This window comes from Haliaeetus leucocephalus, unplaced genomic scaffold (genome assembly GCF_000737465.1).
Source record: "Haliaeetus leucocephalus isolate CR32 unplaced genomic scaffold, Haliaeetus_leucocephalus-4.0 Scaffold577, whole genome shotgun sequence".
In the NCBI taxonomy this organism is placed as follows: domain Eukaryota; kingdom Metazoa; phylum Chordata; class Aves; order Accipitriformes; family Accipitridae; genus Haliaeetus; species Haliaeetus leucocephalus.
The window spans coordinates 6415710-6434028 of record NW_010973013.1 but is presented as its reverse complement, the minus strand read 5'-3'; the positions used below and the strand labels follow the sequence as shown (position 1 = coordinate 6434028).

General features: G+C 47.6%; 1 protein-coding gene across 1 annotated transcript; it reads right to left on the bottom strand.

The window, feature by feature from the left end:
• Positions 1-4588: 4588 nt before the first annotated feature.
• Positions 4589-7064, bottom strand: LOC104838187 (cystatin-like). The gene is made up of 3 exons (XM_010577801.1): positions 6779-7064; positions 6109-6222; positions 4589-4980 (listed from the first exon to the last, which is right to left on the bottom strand). Exons 1-3 carry the CDS (start codon positions 7049-7051, stop codon positions 4903-4905), a joined length of 465 nt encoding a protein of 154 aa, XP_010576103.1. The 5' UTR covers positions 7052-7064; the 3' UTR covers positions 4589-4902.
• Between the last annotated feature and the right edge of the window lie 11255 nt (positions 7065-18319).

Sequence of the window (18319 nt, the reverse complement as noted above, 5' to 3'; positions counted from 1 at the left end):
CCGCCACACTGAGCTGTGCCCCATGTCAGAGAGGGCCGGCAGGGACACGCTCGTGAGAGATTTGCACTGCAGAGCCTGCAGGTTGGCTCCTCTTCTCACTCAAGCCAGGTGGGGACCAAGAGTCCTCTTCACCCCTCCTTGCCAAGCCTGGGACCATGGAGAGAAGAACCAGGCATCTGCCTTCCCACCTTCTCACCAGCGGGCCACCACCAAATCTGGGTGACAAGAGTCATGGTGGGGCCCAGCATCGTCAGCAGTGACCTAACTTAGGACACCTTCCCGCTGCACTCTGCAGAAATTATTTCCAGATCACTGTTGCATCCCACAAGGAAAGGAATCTGAAGTCTTGCCTCTCCGGTGTCGTCATCAAGAGATAAAGCACCAAGATTCAAAATGGGATGTGGGCTGGATCAGTAAATTTGATGTCCTGAAGGATCCACACTACAGTGATTCTAAGGCACTGCATGTTAACGATGAATACAAACAACAAAGCATCTTCAAACACTCACTAAGAGGTCTCCATGCCTTAGGCTAAGCAATATTGTACATCCCGAGCCCACGCACGCTGGCAACAGCACCGGGCAGCCCAGCCCTAGGGCTGCAGGGTGACCTGCATCCTCACATGGTCATTTGCTTTCATAATTACAGGAAATTGCAATTTAGGCTGTGTGCAGAGGGAAGCATCCGTACCTGGCAAGAGTGCTGGTACAGCTTCAAGGATCTCAGAAAGACCCTGCAGGGCCACATCCCAGGGAGCAGCATGAAGAGGGGATGAGCCAGGAGCCCCAGCGCTGGCCATGCCCTCCCCAACGGGGCACAGACCCGTGGGGTCTCAGCACGGCTGGTAGAGCCAAGGGGGGGACAGGGTCCATCGACAGCCCCAGACACAGCGAGGGGATGAACCAGGACCAGGGTCCCTCCGGAGAGCCCGGTCCGGAGCAGGAGAAGGGGCTGGAGACAAAGCTACAAGGCAGGTCCATGGTCCGTGCAGCAGCCAGGGCTGGAGATAGGGACACATCTAACCCAGCTCGGACAGGCATGGGACACCCATGCCTGAGCTTAAACGGCGACCCATACCACGTTTCTCAACACTGTCTGGGCTCTTCAGTTCTTACGGCAAAAGCTGCTTTTTATCACAAAATCTCACACATATAAGGTGTCCTTCAAAAAAGCCAGATAGGCTGAATGCTGCCAGCCTGGTCAGGTGGGATCAATACTTCTGCTTGTTGACGCTAAGGAGGATAACATAGCCCCGTTGTCTTCAACTGAGCATGTCATAGTTGTGGCACACCAGGAATGCCCACTGGCTCCAAAAACATCATGACTTTCACAGCTCTGTGTCTCAGCTGTGCTTTGCAGAGCTGGGAACTACAGGTCCAGGTGAGTCCGGGTCTGCAGGTGCAGGCACTGCTAAGGAGAGCTACGCTTCTCAGCCGGTCAGCCCTAAATCTCTCCCTGAGTCCCAGAGCCAGGAAAAAGCTTTGGGTTCATGAACTGTAGCAGCAGCATCGCTCTGACCCCCCTAAGTTTGAGGAAGCGTGACCCCAGAATTGATCCATCAGATGCAAGCAAACCATAACGAGAGATAAAATGAAATAAACACTTCCCTGGTCACTTGTTAACATCTGTCACTGACATTTGAAAAAGCCAGGCAGCGAATGCAGCTAAAAACAGGGGCTCAGTTTTCAGCTGACCAAGCTACAATGAGCCAGCCAAGGAGAAAGACCTGCCAAGCAAAATGCCCTTGGCAGGGGAACTTCCACTAATGCTCTTAGCCTGTTGCAAATGCAAAGTAACACAGGCCACAGTGGAAGGTGCTTAAATTAGGTCAGGCTTTTTTGGCATTTTCTCTGAGCGGAGAGCACGTAGGGACAATCACCAAGGCTGACACTCAGCAGCTTGTGAGGATGGGGTGATCTGTGCCATTCATTCGTGCCCTTAGTCATTGGCATTTCAACATGAAAATGTAATACCTTTGAATTTGGGAGCTCGTAACACTCAAACTGTCATTTTCTCTGGCACGGCCACTATTTTTCCTGCATGATGTTCAGAGCTGCTGGCTAGTAAGTACAGCTAAAGTGGTGGAAATGCCTGGCTACGTCCATCTGCATCCTCATTTCTTGCCTAGTCTCCTTACTAAGGAGACCAGCGCAATTACCCATCCAGGCCTCAAGCCAAGATGATAAAAGGAAAACACAGGCCAAACCCACCAAAAGCACGATGGAGCCCCTTCACCACTGCCTAGTGCTTGTATGGATAGACTGGAAAACCAGGAACAAGCATGTACAAAGGGAGTAGTTAGAAAAATGACCAGTGAAGGCACTTGAGCGGCTTGACACCAGGATTTTCTCGGTCAGCAGGGTTACTGACCCGACGACACAGCAGACGGACACCTGGACAGTCACTGACCTGGCTGGCAAGAGAAATGGGCCATCTTCGTGTATGGCACTCAGGGAATGGGGCAACGATGGTGGGGAAGCAGGGGGAGTAATTCCTATCACATCTGAGCACATCCTGGATGGAGATCCTTGGTGTCGGGCAACCAACTCATCCCCCTGACAATGTGAATTAAGGTTTGGCCTTGTGCTCACTGCAAGCTCATCAAACCCCAGCAATGATGGGAAGAGGCATTTCCCTTGGGAGAAAGAGCAACCCACAGAAGATGCACTCCTAGGGAGCTGTACTTCCCACTAGAAGCTTGTTTTCTGGTTACTCTCTGGTTTTGCTCTCCTTCATCAGATCCGAGCCATCCCCCTCCCATGCCCAAAGATGTGGTTGCATTGGCTTTCGTCAAGATAACATTTTTTAGGCAAAGAAGAACAGCATCCTTACACTTCTCACCTCAAGCAGCTTTCTCCAGCCATCTGCTCATTTCTGCAGCTCTTCTCTGCACCTCTCCCACCTTCCTTTCAAAACAGGACCACCAGACCTGGACACAGGACTCCTGGGCTTGAGGATTAACACAGGGTACAACAGAACACCGGACTCGCTTTATCCCTGGGTGAGATTTACACCAAAAGGAGTATGTTCATTCAAAACACAGAAAAGCAAAGACACGAGATAAAGTATGAACTGCACTATTATGTGCAGTTCTATGCAAAACAAGAAGCATCCCCATTGTTCACCTCAGCACCCTCACCCACTCCCAAGACTCATTCTCTTGGCCTGGCACCTTCCCCTATTACCTGAAGATAAAATTTCTTTCAAGGGGATCCTGCTCCTTCCTTCCAGCCTTCCCCCAAGAGTAAAAACCAAAAGACCCCTCCTATGCACGATCCCAAGCTCCAGTCTCTTGCCTTCTGCCCAGGGAAGCTTCCTTGCCTCTTTTGCTTGGGTTCTGGGACATCACATCACAAGACATTTAAAAGCTATGGGTTTTTTTCCTGGATCTGGTTTTTCCTAGATCTGGAGCTGTCTTTCCTGTGATGCTCACACCAACCCCAAACATGGTGGCATATTTCCTGAAACTAGCAGCAATGTGCCTGACTGAGTGAAAGACCCCACCAGGCTTGTACATGCACTTGGATTTAGAGGGTTGCTTCTGGGGAACACTCACACTCACAGAACAAAGCCAGGTTTTGTAGACAATACCCATTTGCTATAAAACTACACTGGCTGATAACAGTTCCTTTCTTATCAGTTATCCACTTAACACCAATTACTAACTTTCCCATTCTTTTTGCACTAGGCTGCCCTCAGGCTAAATACATTAGGGGTGTAAGGGTCATCTGCCCTTTCCCATGCAGGCAGAGTATCCCCAATTTCCCTGCAATACAAATTCAGCACGGTTTAACAGGAAACACCTCAGCCAGTTCTCTTAAGAGGTCCTGCGTGCTGATCCTCTCTGCCTGCTGATTTAAAGGCATTTGCCCAGATCAGGCATCATTCAAATTCCCCGCAGTTAATACACAGCCATAGTACAGTTCAGTCTCCCCCACAAGAAAGGCTTGTCACCGATCCGCTCCAGACCTCTGTGCACCCATCTCTGCTTGTAAGCAGAAGCTGTCACAGTTCAGGCACACATGCCAAAGCTGTTCCTCCAACAGTCATAGTTTAGGTTATAAATGATATAAGCCGTGCTACTGCTTGGACTGGAAGGAAAGCCCTGGGGCTTTCCGCTCAGAGCAAGCTGGGGATACAACCTGCGAAGACCAGATGCCGTAGGAAGCAAGAGCTCCTAAAACACCTCAAAGGCAGCGCAGGAAGATACTAGAGCAGTTAATCCTTACACAACACAACTGCACAGACCCATGTAGCCTTGCAACAGAAGAGCACAGCAGCCAGGACCTGAAACAATCCCAGCCTTAATACAAGCTTTGGCTGATCTTGCCCCAGTCGGGTGTCGCATACTGCAGTGTTTTCAAAAGCAGAGTGTTTCTTCAGTGAAGACCGCTAAGGGCTTCCACCTCTTACTCAACACCAGAGGCCAGGTTAAGGGACAAGGAGGCAGGGTTTACCTCCCATGAGATCAGGGTCCCCCATTCCTTGGGCATGACAGACAAGGTCACAAATAAAAGCAGACCCTCCCTCTAAAACAGAAGCAGCTCAAAAAGAAAGCCACACACCACAGCAATTATGAATTAGGATTTTATGGTTACAGTAGTCACTTAACAGGGATACTGAGGGGGTTTTTTTTTAATCAGAATTCTGATGTTGGAGTTGCTTTATTGGGAAAGCTGTAGGAAGACCAAAACGGCTGCTCTAAAATGGAATTACAAAGAGGAAAAAGTTGAGATCATACTGTGGTTTAAAGGAAAGTTACATAGTTTAACTTGCATAGCACAAGCATACATAAGTAGTTAAAAGGCATTGATAAAGCCCATCACAATTTGTGTTATTGCTTGATTTTTTCTTTTCAATCTGAGCAACTGGTTGCTGGTCTCTTCTGGAACCAAGGTAGGCTTATTTGCAGTTACTGGTCAGTAGTTTAATTACATTTTGCCAAGGAATGGTGTACACTACAAAGTCACAGGTGGTGTGCTAAGGAAAGAAAAAAAAAGCAGTTATCAGATTAAGAGCATAAAACAGTGTCATTGACTACTGCTCTACACTGAATTACCACCCCACATGATCCAGAAACTATGCCAATTCCATGGCTGTCTAGATTTACCCTCTCCTGACAAGTATTCTGGAACACCACTCTTGTTAGTACCTGCTCAGGATGAATAATTTTTTTTTTTTTTCCAATAAACACTAACAGAGAAGCTGAGCAGTCAGCACTTCTGAAGATCAGGTTACCTCCTTTACCCATTCACACAGAGGAAAGCTTTCAGCATGGGTAATACTCCAACATAAGCTCTCAGGCACAGGTAAGCACACCTGCACAGCTAATCTGTATGTGCACGTGTCAAATCACAGCAGCTTTCATAATGGTACACACAAGCTTCTAGCTAGGTGCTTAATGGATCACTTGCGTGCAGTTACACTTCTTGTACATGCAGGCAGAAAGGGCATGTACACAGAGAAGCTAAGCCTATCACTGTGATTAAGAGAAGTAATGAAGTACTATGAAAGACCTAGACTCAGACCAGATCAAGGCAGACATATTTGGTGCTCCTATCTGAAAAGTTAAAGTACTCCTTAAAGAGCATTGTCATTAGACAAAACTCACGTGTAACAGCTTGGTAGACACAGAGAACAGGGGTAATCTGCCTCTTGTGATCAGCGCTTAGCCCAAAGTGCTATTCACAGTAATAAGTCCCCCAGGGAAGTGTGTCAAGTCAAGCATGTTTACATCAAAGGAGCAGAAAATGGTATGGGGACTCAGGACCCTGGACCAAGAGCCAGGAGACCTGTAGGCTTGGCAGAGTTTCCTCCATATATCCTTGTGATCCAGACCACGAGCACTTTTTAGGAATACTGAGGCACGCACAGTCCTCCATGCACTACAGCCTCGGATCCCCATTTACAAAACAGGTGAAAAGGCCCTGCCTTCTCCGTCACCATCACCTGGCAAGACAAGTTCTGCATGGGCAGTGTCTCATTAAGTGTAAAGGCATGAGGTCTCTGATTCTGGCTGGGGCAGACAAGGGACACTGCCCATACCTCTCTGTACTAAGCCAGCCGGAGGGACTGGGTTGGAAACGCATGCCGTGCTCTGGAGCCTACCTTAGCCATCTGCGGCGCATCATGGAAAGCACAGCTCTGGAGATCAGTTGCCGGCTTTGGGCAAGTTGTCCGGCCAATCTCAACTGTCATTATGTACTTGATTCCAGACACAATCTGCAACAAGACAAGCGGGCAGAAGCAGCTTTATTTGCAGCCCATACAGAAGGGCTCTCTGATGAGAGAAGCCTAGCAGAAAGGCAGTTTTCTGGTTACACGATGGCCCAGAAGTACAGAGGCGATTGCGCGTGGCAACCTCCAAGGAAGAGGCACTTGGCACCCTTTCAAAAACAGGAAACAAAATCCAAGTAAACAAGCCTCACAGGGCAGCTTCCTTGGTCAGTAAACAGAGACATGTGTTAACTCAGCACCGTAAGGAAGTTACAGCTTCTTCAGTAACACACAGTGCTCAAGGGCATTCAGACTGACAAGACCCAAGCCTCGGAGAAAACAAGCAAACAAACAAACAAAAAAACAACAACAAAGAGAGGCTTTTATTCACCTTCTGAGGAAGAAAACAGCTTCAACAACCCCCTCAAGCTTGAGGCCTGCTCTTTCTCCACAGAAATCCCACAGGCCTCCTTTTCAGCTGCTCCCCGGAGGGTGCCGGGACCGACCCCGACACCCCCACCCCGGCCGCCGCCGCCGTCCCCGAGCCCGTCCCGTCACCCACCTGCCTCTTGGCGCTGATGATCCGCACCACCCGGCTGGAGTACATATCGTTGCTGGCCTTGTTGTACTCCGTCACGGCGAACTGCAGGGCCCGCTGCAGCCCCTCATCGTTGTCGGTGTTATCGATGTCCACCGGGGCTCCCAAAAGCCGCGGGCGGTCTTCACGGGCCAGCACGGCGCCGGCGAACATCAGCGCCGCGACGAGCAGCGTCAGGCAAACCCTCGCCCCCGCCATGACTCCGCGCTCTGCCGCCCTCCTTCCAGCCGCCGCCATTTTAAGGCCGGCGGGGCGGGTCGCCTCCCCAAACACACCGCCCCGGCCCGCCTTCTCCCTCCGGCACGGAGCCGTCCCGCAGCGGTAGAGCTGCCCGGTGACCCCCCTCCTCGCCCCGGCAGGCGTCTGCCATAGGGATGGGCAGTGTCAGACACCCCGACGCGGGGCTTCTCTGTGAGGGAACTCGCGGTGCCCTGGGACAGAAGCTTCCCCCTCCGAAACCCCTCTTGGTGCTGCTCCTTTTTCTCTTCAGAAAGGCCAGCGCTGTGAGGGGGAAAGGGTTTCGGTAACCCCGGAAATCAATCTGCGCTGGGGAAAGGCTTGTGCCCTAAAGCCATCTTGCTTGTGGGAAGGCACCTGTGTGCCCTTGTCCCTCGGGGAGGGGACAGGAGGAAGGTGAGGGGGTGGCACTGCCATTTTGCTGCCCGCGACCCTCCACGGGGGGTACGGGTGGAGGAGGATGTTTTCCCACACGGGTCCTGGAAGTCGGAGACTTTTTCCAGGCTCTGCCTCCTCACGGGTTATTCTAGCACTTCTTTCCCTCTGCTGCGGAGGGAAAATAAAAACCACAGAGCGTTTTAAGCTACAAGTGTGGCTCCCAGCACAAAACACCATGTATCATTTCCTACAGCTGCCTCCGCAGTGTCGGTGTTACCTCATCCACACTAATTGCTCTGCTGAAGGCCAGAGGGGCATCTGCGGCCGGGGCGGCTTCCCAGACAGATCGCTTCACTTCCAGTCTCCTCTCGTAACCACAAGCCTATCTCCCCCATCCCAGCAGGAATCCTAAGTTTGGAAAGACGGGACCCAATATAGCATGAGGGAGCTAGCTCCAGTGGGATTTAAGGCCTCGTGGAGTTGTTAGGCTAAGGGAGGGCAAAGTTTTCCGCCTGAATATCCGCAGCACGCCTTATAATGAAAAGGAAAGAGCATGTGCGCTGACTGGAAAGGCCGCCTGCATGCCAGCAATACCCAGCATGAGAGTTATCGCTGGAAAAATCCCCGCAGTTGGCAACAAGCTGTGCAACTAATTCAACAACGACAGGGCGTTGGGGTAGTTTTTACAGCTAGAGAAAGGCACGAGCACCACCGAAAGCACCAGAGAGGGGACCGGGGTGTGCGTATTGGGACGTGAGCCAAAGCTGCTAGCAGCCACAGGAGTCTGTCTCCATTTATCTTTTCCCTAACTGGCCTTGGATCCAGACTGGATCAGTTTAAAACTCAAGGTTAGAGCTCGCCTTCGTGTCTTCAGAGGCGAAGGCTCTCTTTTGCACTGTCAGTGACTGCTGCCAGCGGGAACAGCCGGCTCTAGCCTCAATCAGTCACTGCACCTCCAACATACCTGCCAGGTCTCTCCCCACCACCCTGTGCAGACCCTGCCAGCTCAGTCCTCCATTGAGCAGTGCCCCGGCTCCCAGCCGCTGGAGATGCTCACCAGCCCCACGCAGCACACGCAGGGATCTGTGCCTCACGCTATCACACAAGGGAAGCACCATGAGAGGGAAAACCAGTGCCTTTGGGATTCAGGGAGCTTTCACCTTGCAGGCAAACAAGCAAGCAAAGTCTTAGCTCTGCTTGGGTCACCTCATTGGAGTGAAGGTATTCAGTGTGGCTTAAATTCACACTGGCAGGCAGTAAGTCAGCTCTCGGTACAGTCCTGGTGATCTCATGGTTATTTCTGCAAGCGGACGTCGTGCGTGGTACAGCATGACACAGCTGCATTCCCTCTTCACCTCTGCTTCGGCACCACAGCATGCCCATTCAGCCGGCCTTGTTCTGCCTCAGAAACCCAGGGTTTCAGTGTCTTCTCACATACCAGTCTGTCACTGGCCCAATGAATAATTGATGCCACAAAGCCGCTCAAGCAGAAAAGGCTGAGGAAGCAAAGGAGACTTGCTTCAGTAATGTGAGGGGTGGTGACACTTTTTTGGAGGAAAAGGTTCACCCTCCTCCTCAGGCAGATAATCATTCACACAGTATGGAAGAGGCTCAATACAAAGCAGAACCATCCTCTCCAAGACAGAGACCATCTTGCCCCCAGAGAGGCAACAGCCTGGGCACAGATGTGGAAAAGTTTCTGCCTTGAGTTTTATGAAGCAGAGCCTTCAGGCTGGGTTTCCTCTCTCCCTGGGAATTACCCTATGTACTGGCTTCTCCCAGGTGGAGAAGTGTCTCTATGAAGTTTCAACCAAAAGTTTCCTCCTCATCAAACCACTGCCTACAGCTTCCCCAAGCTGCAATTGAGGCAAAAGAATGTTTTCCAAGGAGTAATTCCTACCCCCTTCCCGCACACTGCAGACAGGCTTTCCAGAAACACTCTCTGCCCTCCTGCTCACACCACCAACTTTCAAACCTAGAGGCAAAGTTTACATTTGGTTTGAGAAAGGGGGAGAGGTCTCAAAGACCACAGCTTGCCTGCCACAAGCACTGCATGGTAGGGGAGAGCAATCCCATTGCCAGCAGCAGCAGTGCCCAGTCTGCCACATCCAGCTTTTTCCCCAAAAAAAGTGCACAGGGCACTTCAACATTCTATCACAGTGATAATTAAGGTTTCCTCTCCACGTACGCAAGCAGAGGAGTCTGCTGGATTTGCAGCTCAGAAGTCAGCTTGGCCCCTTTCTGCCAAGTGACTTAAGCCAGGTGCTAGAGGTCCCCAGCACTGATGGTCCTCGAGCATCAAATATCAAAATTTCCTGTTCTCTTCCCTGGTCCTTCAGCATTCCTGCTCCCTCCCACAGAAAACAGAGACATATCTGGAGACCTGTTGGATGCCTGACAGCTTTTCTAAATGTCTGAAAGGAGTTGCACATTGGTCAATGTCATGTTGTCCTCTTCCTTGGTCAGCAACACTTCAATCAGTTGAACACATATAACTGCAGAAAGCAGAGCGAGCCTATGCTCAGCAGTGTCAGTCCCTGGAGTTTCTTTGGTGCCAGGATTTCACTTTGTCTTTCCTAATTGATGCACCAACATTTATTCTGCAAAAGGGTAGCTGACAGAGTCCCTCTTTGACACAGTTCATGCCTTGCTTCGCTGTGCAGAATGGCTAAAAAGGTAAACTTGCCCTTCAGAGTTCCTGGTTCTCCAGCTTGGGCAGTGCCAGACGGACCCTGCAGACCCACAATGAAAACAGAAGCAAGCTGCATTTGACTATTGCCCGTTCAAACCTCACAAAATCAGGACTTGAACCAAAGCAATTTTGGGAAAAAAAGGCTTAGCAAAAAAAATTATGCTCTACAATCAATGAATAAAGGGGACCTTGTTCATGAAATAAAACTGCATTTTGTGCTTTTGTTTCTGAAAGGCACAACCATTTTTCTCTATCAGAGGTGCTTTTTTTAACATAAATAAAACATAAATTCTCAAATAACCAGATGACCAAAGGAGCCAGTAATTTAAGGAACGTACCAAGCAGCAGGAAACTCATGATAACATTGCAAAAGTTTGTAATGCTGTGTGCTATGACTGGAAGAAATAAGAGTTTTAGGGTCTTCTTACATGGTTGGTTCAACAGCATTTGTGCAATATCCAGTATATTTTCATCTACCTTTTTGCTTATGTTTCCATTTCACTCAGGACTGGTGAGCTTTTTATGTTACCAGGCATACTTGTTTCTCCAGATAACTGCTGCATTCTTTGTCCTTGCTGTTGACATCCCTCATCTCTCTTTTAACATCCAAAGGAACAATTATAGATGTCTCTACTCGGTAGCTAACTGAAAAGCTCTGGAATACTGTGACATGTCTTTCAAAGTACAATTAGACAAGGATGTTTGAAAAAGCAGCTAGTCCTTTAATCAAGAACAACAGTTTCTCCACAGAGCTGAACTCTGAACGACCCTCAAGAGAGAGTAATTACTGTGATAGAGGCAGGAACAATGGGAAAAGCATGATATAACACTAAACATCTGGTTTCAATTTCTCTTAACCGAGGGACAGCAGGCCAAATCTATGCTGGGGTCAGGGCTTTGCATCCTGCTAAGTGAATCTAGAGCAGCAAAGGGTGGGGTGCTGGCATGGCTCCCCGTTTTCCTCCCACCGCGCTGCGTAACTAACACAAGGTGATGGAAGGGAGGCGTTTCATAAAAGGATTGCTTTCAAAAAGCTGAAAGCCTCTTGAGCAAGATAGTCAGCAGTTTATGAGACGGGGCTGAAAGTAAGTGATTCAATACCAAAGGCAAAGCCGTTTCACTGCTGTTGAAGAGTGCCCTCTGCTTACGGAAATGAACCCATCCCATACCAGCTCACATTCAGTGATGGTGGGAGAAGTAGGGATCCTCTGCCTTCCTTTGAGACTCATGACCACCTCTGTCCACTCCCTGCTCTGGCATACAGAGGCATTTATTTTTTCAGGAGAGGAACGGAGGCAATGCCATGACTTGTCCACACAAGGAAAATCAGGGCCCTATCTTCGCTCTCAGCTTCAAAAGGGGGGTCTCTGAAATCTAGGCAGCTGATTTCAAAGTGCCCAGGCTACATCTCTTCTGCATGTAAATACGCCTTCACATGCTGGCAAGCTCTTGCCACAAGCAGCCAGGGGTGGCTTTTCTGGATAGACTGCAAGGCGATTCTTCTGCTGAAAAACACTATGTGCCAGGACAGGCTTCAAAAGCACTGAAGGGCTGCTCTGAACATACTTCAGTCCTGGCAGTACAACCAGATTAGTACAGACCCTCCCTCCAGTCCCTCTGAGACACAACTACGCTTCCTTTGCTCTTCACAGTAGCCTGGAAGGAGCTAATGACTGTCTACGTTAAATAAGCTTAGTACTCAGGACTGAGCGCACCTTGCAGGCAATTCAGTGGTAACAGAGCTATTACGAAACATAGGGCCCCAATCTAGGTGCTGAGCTCTCTTGAAAGCACAGCTCTAGATTTCTTGGGAACAGGAAAAAAAAAAAAAACCAACAGGAAGCAAGTGCAAGTAGCACTGAGTCCTGTTCAGTCACTGGCAGTCACTTTTAGGAATCAAATGCCAACAACTCCCAGGACTGATCTCAATAAGGTCAACAATTATCACCCCGCAGAGAGCAATTCCTGCGAGATGGACGCGAGGTGGGGGGAGCTACCCAGCTCTCTCTGCTGAGTCCCATGCTGCTCCCATCACTTGTGGGATGACAGCATCGCCCGATTTGAATCCCCTTATGCCAGTGCAGAAGACAATCTGCCTCTAAGAAATGGGTATTTGCATACAAACATCTGCTTTAGTAATTACTGATGTTAATCTGCCTTTGTGCCCACAAGGGAAGGCATTATTGTTTTACAGGCAAGCAGTAAATAAAGTAATTGCCAGCAGAAAAGCTGCATTTCAAATAACTGCAAGCAATCAGTTATGGTCAGATTGTGCAACTGAAGCAATGAAGCCACAGTATTGGTAGTGAATGCTGATTTAAGTGAAGTACTGGTGCACTTGGGATGTTAGCAAAAAAACCCCCTACACCAGCATCCTTTTTTACTCTGAGAAACATAAATGCTGGCATAGCGATAGCATATATTCAAAATTATCGCCAGAGATTTTATGCAATCTGGTGCCATTGACAGCTGCATTAGCTTGTATTTACTAAGAATAATTTGGCCATTCCCTTTGCTTCTGTATTCTTCTTCTTATGTGTTTGTTCACCTCAGCCTGCAGGAGAAATAGCTTTACTGCTTAAGATTTATCCTTACTAGATGTTTTTTTTTTATTTCCCCAGGAATTGTTTGGTTCAGAGCTGGCAAGAAAATGAGTTCTGTCCTCAGTCTCTAATCCAATCAGAAGCACAAAGCGCATGTTTAAGCTTAGCATGTTTATACCAGTGACTTCGCATGGCTAAAAATAAGCCTAAAATTAAGTGTGTGTTCACGTGCTGTGCTGAAACTCGCCCTCCAGCAGCCTGCCAAGGTACTGTCCACTCCTGTCCCTTGCAGCAGCAAGCTCTAAAGTTGAAGTGAAGTGGTCAGATGTTTCAGCAGAAGTTTGCTTAGTGGAGAAGAAAAGCCAGGCGATAAAGAAGGAGTATTTCTTCAAGTTTGGGCCACAGTCTGCACACAGCAGAGAAACAAAGTGTAGTGGAGAAGCCTGCAAAGACTAGAGCTCATGCTCTGAGGCTTCACAGGTCCCAGAAAGCCCAGAGGGGAAAGAGTTTCCCCTGTGGTAGCATGGTGTCTGTGCAGAGTTCCTCCAAGCTCCCCAGGAGAAGGTGGTTCGCTAGCCACACCACTTTTGTCTTCTCTATAAATCAAATCACTCCTGTCCTCCCCTGACAACAGCTCATAGCCATAACTTCACTACTGCTAAGTCCAAGGGGTTTAGGACATAGCACAAATTTGGGTGTTCACTAAGCATGATATCACCCCTTAACTATACATACACATGTTTATGATGAAGGCCCTCTGTGGGGAGCAAGACTACAAATCCCTAATGCTTGCAAGAACCCACAATTAAAGGGCCATCCAGAACCTCAATTTTTTGTCCGTTTAAGTGAGCCCCTCTGCTATGTTCCCAGGAGAGCCAAGCCAGCTGGCAGCCAGATGCCAGACTGCTTTGGGTTGCATGGCACTGCGCAGACACAACAGTCACAACTGGTTTTTGGGGTTTGGGTTGGGGTTTTTTTGAAGAGACAACTGTTGTGCTGTCAAGTAATTGCATTGATTTCTTGTTGAAAGAGAAACCAATGGTGCACAGCCTGGATGTGTTCACAGTCCCCATATATGTACAACCTCTGTGCTAGGTTTTGAAGTGGTTACGGCCTCTGTCTGCTCAGCATTTCAGAGCTACAAATTCTGCCTGGTTAAGGCTTTTTTTGGTATGGGGAAGCAAAACTCAGGTCCATAAAACATCTGAGTGCAGAGAACAGCCTGTTCTCAAGGGGTTGATTTGCCAGCATGACTCCCGGCTGCTTCTCATTAGAAAGGATTTAAGCTCTTTTCTACATTGTGCTTGTTGGATTTGAAGCACTGGGAAGGGACAGGGACATTTGTTATGTTTAACAACTGCAAAAGCGAAATCCTTAGGTAGCCAAGGTAGCTTGCCAACAAAACCAGACAGTCACCCATACCAGACAAACTGGTATACTTGGCCACTGAGATTTTCCCCTCAAGAGGGAAGTGAAATTGTGAGCAACCCCAAAATTCACCCAGCTAGCTGTTCACACGCTGCTCTAAGCACATACATTCAGCAAAAAGACCAGCCCACTCCAAAACATGAAAGTGTCCTTCAGAAGAGCACATATTGTTATACATAGAGTACCACATCTATTATCATTAATTAAACTAATACATAGAAAGTCCCCACAGTTAATCCTTAGGCCATGCTGCATCCCACATTTATAGCTAGCCATCCTTCACGTTTCACTAAGCTCAAGCGCACAAGTAAAGACTCACTTTCAGAGCAGTACTTTTACACAAACAAGAATATGGTTATTTGTGAGTGAGCAAGACTGCTTCATATCCAGTGGCTGGCAGTCAGTTCACTCCAGTTCAAAAGTTTCAGTCATCCAAGCCAGTAGACAGAAAGCCAGATCACAGCACGCAATGCAGCTGATGACACAGAGCTGTAAAATGCCACAGCACGAACCTTGAAGAGGAACCTTAGAAGGGTCCAGGGAACAGCAAAGAATGGGTCTCAGCACCGAGGAGGCCAACACCTACCTATGAAGTTGTTCACAACAAAAACTTGCACAACCTTTTCCCAGCAATCTGTGTAACACGTACTTCTGTAAAAATGGGACCAAACACACTTGACTGCTTAGCTTCCAAGGATTCATTTGAGCAGGAAGAATTAAACTGTGTGAACATATCCCTTCTCAGATTGCCAGCTGGATAATAATTAGGCTTTTATGAACATGACAGCAGGGCAGGGACAAGGATGCTTTAGTTTCATTGCAATTTATTGGGGGGGTCAAGTGGTTCCTGTAGGAAGAGCTGCATGGATCAGGCCTTTCACTTAAGATTTTAAGAGCTCAGCCACAATGCTACGCTGTTGGTGGACCCCAGTTCCACCCTGGCTGGATATTTTGGCCTCCTCACAAACTCCAGTGCACAGATTTGACACAGTCGCAGTTCTTTGTTCAGCAAATGCCTTCCACTAAAATAAGTAAGATCAGGATTAAGGAGCTTTGGCATAGCTTTGCAAGGATACGTGCAGAGACCCGCTGCAGGATCCTCTCCATTGTCTCTGGCATGCTGCTGGTTTTATGAGTATTAAGTCTTTCACAAGCATTCAGTAATAAATTAGGTAACATTTTCTTCATTCCCTACCACTCAAAAAATGTATTTCTCAAACATGAAAGCTTTGCTTTCACAAGTCCAGCTATTAGAATATGTTCATATTTGCAAAAAATCCTTCAAATAAATGTCCTTTAGCCTCTAGCCAAAGTCTCTTGCCATCTGTACAGGCACAGAGAATCCTGTGAAATACAGTCAGCCAGACCATTTTCCAGCTAGATAGTTATATGGGCAGCTCTGTCTCAGTTGGACTGAAAGATAAAATCCCCAGTTTAATTCAACAGTAAGATTCGTAGGATCAAGCTCATAAAGACATGGACACTACAAATGGCAGGTGAAAGTATGATGGCACACGTCAATAGGTAGTGCTGCTATGGGCCACGTTCCTTAGTTTGCTTTCACAGTATGAAAATAAACAGAGGCATGTGTTCTTTTGGGAAGGAATATATTTAAGTGTGGGAGATTTTGTCATCTGCTCTCAGCTTTGGCAATTCCTAATGTGTACGCAGAGCTATTCTCTGGGCACAGAGTTTTAGAGTTTGGCTGCACTTCCCAGAAAAATCACCATTATTGCAGTCCCTTGCACGTTATCTAAGTACCTCCACTCCAGACCTGCTATCTGCATTTGTCTAAAGATAATTACATTTAGCACAGCCCCACGCTGGTTCCTGCAGGGTTGGAACGCCACCCGGCAAATCTCTAATCTCTGCACAGCACTCAGGACAGAAACCAGGGCCTGCAAGAGGGACAACGGGTTTTGCCGTCACTAAGCAACGAGATAGCAAACCTCAGATGTTGAAAAATGAGTAATCGTGCTCCCTAAAGCTAGGAGATTACCTCTGAAAGATCTCAAAACCAATACAATCTAAATGCCTTTTTTTTTTAATCTGCTTTTTGATTGCTTTTTTAAATATATCAGTCATAAATCAGGGTTAGATTTCCCTGTTTTCCTCTGCCAACCTGGCAGCCAGAACCAAATGCAATGTAATGAATAACAAGGTTTGCATATGTTCACGTGAGTCCAGGGGCTGGAACTTGTAAAAAAAATCTGCAAATTACTGTGAGATCTCTGAAAGGAAACCAAAACCATAAGGGTTAGCAAGGCTGTGATGATACATCATTGCACCAACCCAGCAGCAACATGTAGTACTCAGAGATATTTATTAGGGAAAAGATGTTTCTTACTAGACTAAGAATAAACTAATAAAACCACGCACATATGAACACACACACACAGAGACACCTACCCAATAAACAAATAACTACCTGAATAACTGAGAGCAGCACAGGGAATAAAAATGATGCATGAGCCTATATTCTTGAGAAATCACTGTTTTTAAAAGCTAAATTGCCACTCAGATGTTTGAACAATTACTTCCCAATCAGGCAGGCAGTCTCATTTGGAGAATGCACTGCCATTATACGTTCAACCCTTCCTCTTTTTAAATGCCAGGGACCTCTAAAATCAGCGGAAACAGAATAAAGAGAAGTTAGGCAGCTGGATGTGGAATTAATTAACCACACTGACACTTGATATTTTCTTTCCAGTTATTCTGAATCATTTTGTGTCAGGTCAAAGTATTCCACCAGGCACTTAGATACTGGCCATTAAACTTCAGGACTCCAGCTGAACAGATTTTTACCTAGTAGGAAATCACTCGACAACAAAAAGTCCTTATTTACCACGGCTGCACTTCACTACGAAAATAGAGAGCAACTGAGCATGCCTTGAGGCAGTCATCACAAATAAGCCACGGCCACTTCAGCATCAAGCAGCATTATCTACCTGGAAGTCCCACCGTGCTGAGCAAAGCAAGGACAGTCCCACTGTGCCGAGTCTGCACGAAGCAAGAAGCCTGGAGGGTTTACAGTCCGGCACTCCAATTCTGGGCTTCAGAACACACCGGCAACCAAATAAGAATGTCACTCTGCCCGGTGGGGTGATGCTTTCTTGATGCAAACAGCAGAAGCAGGACTAACGCCTTAGCTATCCCTAACTTTTAAAGATGAGGACATGTCTCCTGAACCCTTTGTTGGCTTCCCAAGGAAAAATGCAATTCTCCTCCAAAAGTATTCATCTAAACTACTCCCAAATTCCTTCAAATTCCAGAATAAAACTTTGCTTTGATGGGGGGGGGGGGGACACGACAAAAAACCAGCGGACAAGAAGGTAGTGCATTAAAGTCTTGTCATTCTGCTGCTTGCCACTGGGTCCCTCTGCCTAGATCTCGCTGTTCATGTTACACAGTAGTTCAAAGCTCTGAGGGGTAGGAGCTGCTTTCCTTCTCCTGTACTACTGGTACAGCATCTCCAGACACAAGCATGGAGTTCAGTGCTTAAGCGCCACAATACCACAAATCATTTGGAGTTCACTGGACTGAAGTCAGCTTGCACAGGGTAAAGACCTGTCCTGTATGACCTTTCTGCATCTTTCTTGAAGGTCAGATCTTTCCTGGAGAAGTAAACTGTGAATTTTGGGAGCTGTCAATATGGCTATTAATTGAACTTCTAGTACAACTGATGGCTTGCAAAACCAGCACAAGCAAGGTTATTGCTTAAGAACACACAACATAGCTGAATACATTGAATGAGATTTAAATCAAGGCCCAAAATCAGGAGTGGGAGATCGAAAACATGCCTTAATACCTCTCATTTAATTGCATTATTATTTATTTCTTTCTTCCCTCAGCATATTTCCTTTCAACCATAGAGGGAAAGTCCCTCCAGGAGGTCATTATTAATAAAGAAAAAGGCATATTCCTTGTACTTCTGATTGATTAACATTAATGACTCGTTGCATGGCACGCAGTAATCCACCCTCAAACATAATTAACAATGTCCACTTTAATAATGTCAAGAATGCAGGCTCTCTTCCCCCCACCCCAAAGGATTTTGGCTGTAAAAGGGTCCAATATTTCAAGGTCACCCCAGCAGTCTTAGTTTTGGACGTAATTCACCCCTTTGCTTATATAGACTTGCACAAGGAAAAGAGGTGGTTCTAACCTAGGCCAAAACCAGGACATCCTCTCCCCACTGCCAGATGAAGGCACCTGCTAGGGGCTTAG

Bases quoted from the DNA above. Each gene is read 5' to 3' on its own strand.
- LOC104838187 (XM_010577801.1), bottom strand. From the start codon at position 7,051: ATGGCGGCGGCTGGAAGGAGGGCGGCAGAGCGCGGAGTCATGGCGGGG. The intron at 6,223-6,778 runs GTGGGTGACGGG...GTCTTGTTGCAG, and splicing joins TCATCAGCGCCAAGAGGCAG to ATTGTGTCTGGAATCAAGTA. The intron at 4,981-6,108 runs GTAGGCTCCAGA...TTCTTTCCTTAG, and splicing joins ATGCGCCGCAGATGGCTAAG to CACACCACCTGTGACTTTGT.